This window comes from Etheostoma spectabile, chromosome 13, assembly GCF_008692095.1.
Source record: "Etheostoma spectabile isolate EspeVRDwgs_2016 chromosome 13, UIUC_Espe_1.0, whole genome shotgun sequence".
Classification (NCBI taxonomy): Eukaryota; Metazoa; Chordata; class Actinopteri; order Perciformes; family Percidae; genus Etheostoma; species Etheostoma spectabile.
The window spans coordinates 17,212,705-17,214,562 of NC_045745.1; the positions used below are offsets into that span (position 1 = coordinate 17,212,705).

Consider the following 1,858-nt stretch of genomic DNA (forward strand, 5'->3'; position numbering starts at 1 on the left):
GTGTGTGCGTGTGCGTGTGCGTGTGCGCACGTACATCTGGCAGATTAATGATAGGTCCAGGAGGTCCAGGAAGCCCAGGTGGTCCTAGAATACTGAGTCCATCAACGCCTCGATCACCCTATAGGAGACAAAACTAGTTAGTCATTATTATGATAACAATGTAAGTAAAGGGGCAGGCCATCTGGCTTGGCAGGAGTCGTCAACAAAGTCATCAATCAAATATGAATATTATTCCAAGGGACAGACATAAGGGGGTCCCCAGTTTATTCTTTATCTTGTAAGGGGTCCTTGGCCAGACATTTTTAAAACGTAGGTATCACTTAATATCCACATATTATGTTTTTAGCAACCCTACCTTAGGTCCTTGATGGCCTTTTTCTCCTTTGGCCCCCTTTTTGTAGAGTAAAGAGAGATTAAAAGTTATTCATGTGTTGCTACCCATAATCAAGTAGCATGTTATGCTTAAGGGTGATCTGAAAAGGAGGTTTATATAAATTATTCTGACATGCCATACATGTAAAATCAAGTAAGACTCATCCGCACATTTGTTGTGTAAACACCTGCTACTTACCCTAGCACCTGGTAGTCCAGCAGGACCCGGAATACCCTCTGGTCCTGGGTCTCCTGGCTCACCCTGCAATCACACACAGCATGGACAGAACTCAAAGGATGCACATAGCTGAAGTAATTTCACTGTGACAGGGGTTGCATACATGTGTTTATTACAATCATCACAATATGTAACATATTTCTTCTTCTTTTGCATAAATGATGAGAACTTCTTTTCACAGGTATGCCTCACTGTTACTAGCAATACACTCAAATCATGGAAAGACTAGAGCTCTAAAAATAGCCCTAGATCGACTGACAACAAATATAAACAGTAAAGACAGAACAAACAGGACAGAATATTATACACTATCTGAGAAAGAAATCTAAAACATTGCCATTTCAGAATTACCTTGACAGAAAGACCTGGAGGACCTGGGGCACCGTTCTCACCCTACAGAAGACAATGAGAGAGCATCTTCAACTACTGAGCAAGACGGCGCAATAAAAAGTGCATGCACAGAGGACTCATGCATGTATTGGCTGTTAACAATACAACAATAGATATCTTTCTGCAAGCATGAAGAGTACATAATGCGTTTTTATAAGGAGATTACCTTAGGTCCCTGTGGGCCAAGTATGCCAGGGGGACCCTAGGGAAAAACAAATACAGAAAACGCTTATATGTAAAGTATATGAAACAATTTTGCACAGTCGCACATACAGTACAGTACAAACGCACATACTCTTGCACTGACCTGTGGGCCTCTGACTCCAGCTCCAATGAGCATGTCAGTCTTCCCAGAGCCCTCCATGTCCTAGAAATAAAAACACAGCCTGCTGTTACTTATTAAACGGTCCTCCTTTGCTCTCCTCTGCTCTAAATTAACCTGTTGTCTCTTTCTTGGCTCATGAAATAAAGTAAAGTAGGTCAATATGGATTAGTCAACAGCATTGTGCGTAGATAATTGGTATTAAATGGCGTCACCTCTACAAAGAATTTGGTTCCTGGAGGTCCGGGAGGGCCAGGGGGTCCTGGGGGACCTGACGGGCCTCTCTTACCCTGTGGACCACTTGGCCCTGGTGGCCCTGGGGACCCTGCTGTACCCACAGACCCACATTCACCCTGAAGAGATAAAAAGAAAAAGCTGGTTAACATTGAGTTGTCCTTCTTCTGAACTAACAACCAAAAATGTGTTTATTGTTGTGAAGTATATTACCTTAGGTCCAGGTGGCCCAGATAACCCTTGGTCCCCCTATGGATGTAAAGAAGAAAGAAAGAAGAAAGAAAGACAGAAAGAAAGAAAGA

The 1,858-nt window shown here is 42.7% G+C and overlaps 1 protein-coding gene across 5 annotated transcripts in view; it reads right to left on the bottom strand.

Moving 5' to 3' along the window:
• Positions 1-1,858, bottom strand: part of LOC116700245 (collagen alpha-1(XV) chain) — a 60,007-nt gene that overhangs the window by 20,488 nt on the left and 37,661 nt on the right. For all 5 annotated transcript variants that reach the window (XM_032533279.1, XM_032533277.1, XM_032533276.1 and 2 more), the window contains 8 exons: positions 1,770-1,805; positions 1,538-1,675; positions 1,308-1,367; positions 1,167-1,202; positions 962-1,003; positions 572-634; positions 356-391; positions 35-118 (listed from right to left, as the gene is read on the bottom strand). In XM_032533279.1, coding sequence (XP_032389170.1) covers positions 35-118; positions 356-391; positions 572-634; positions 962-1,003; positions 1,167-1,202; positions 1,308-1,367; positions 1,538-1,675; positions 1,770-1,805 — 495 coding nt within the window. The remainder of the gene's footprint in view (positions 1-34; positions 119-355; positions 392-571; positions 635-961; positions 1,004-1,166; positions 1,203-1,307; positions 1,368-1,537; positions 1,676-1,769; positions 1,806-1,858) is intronic.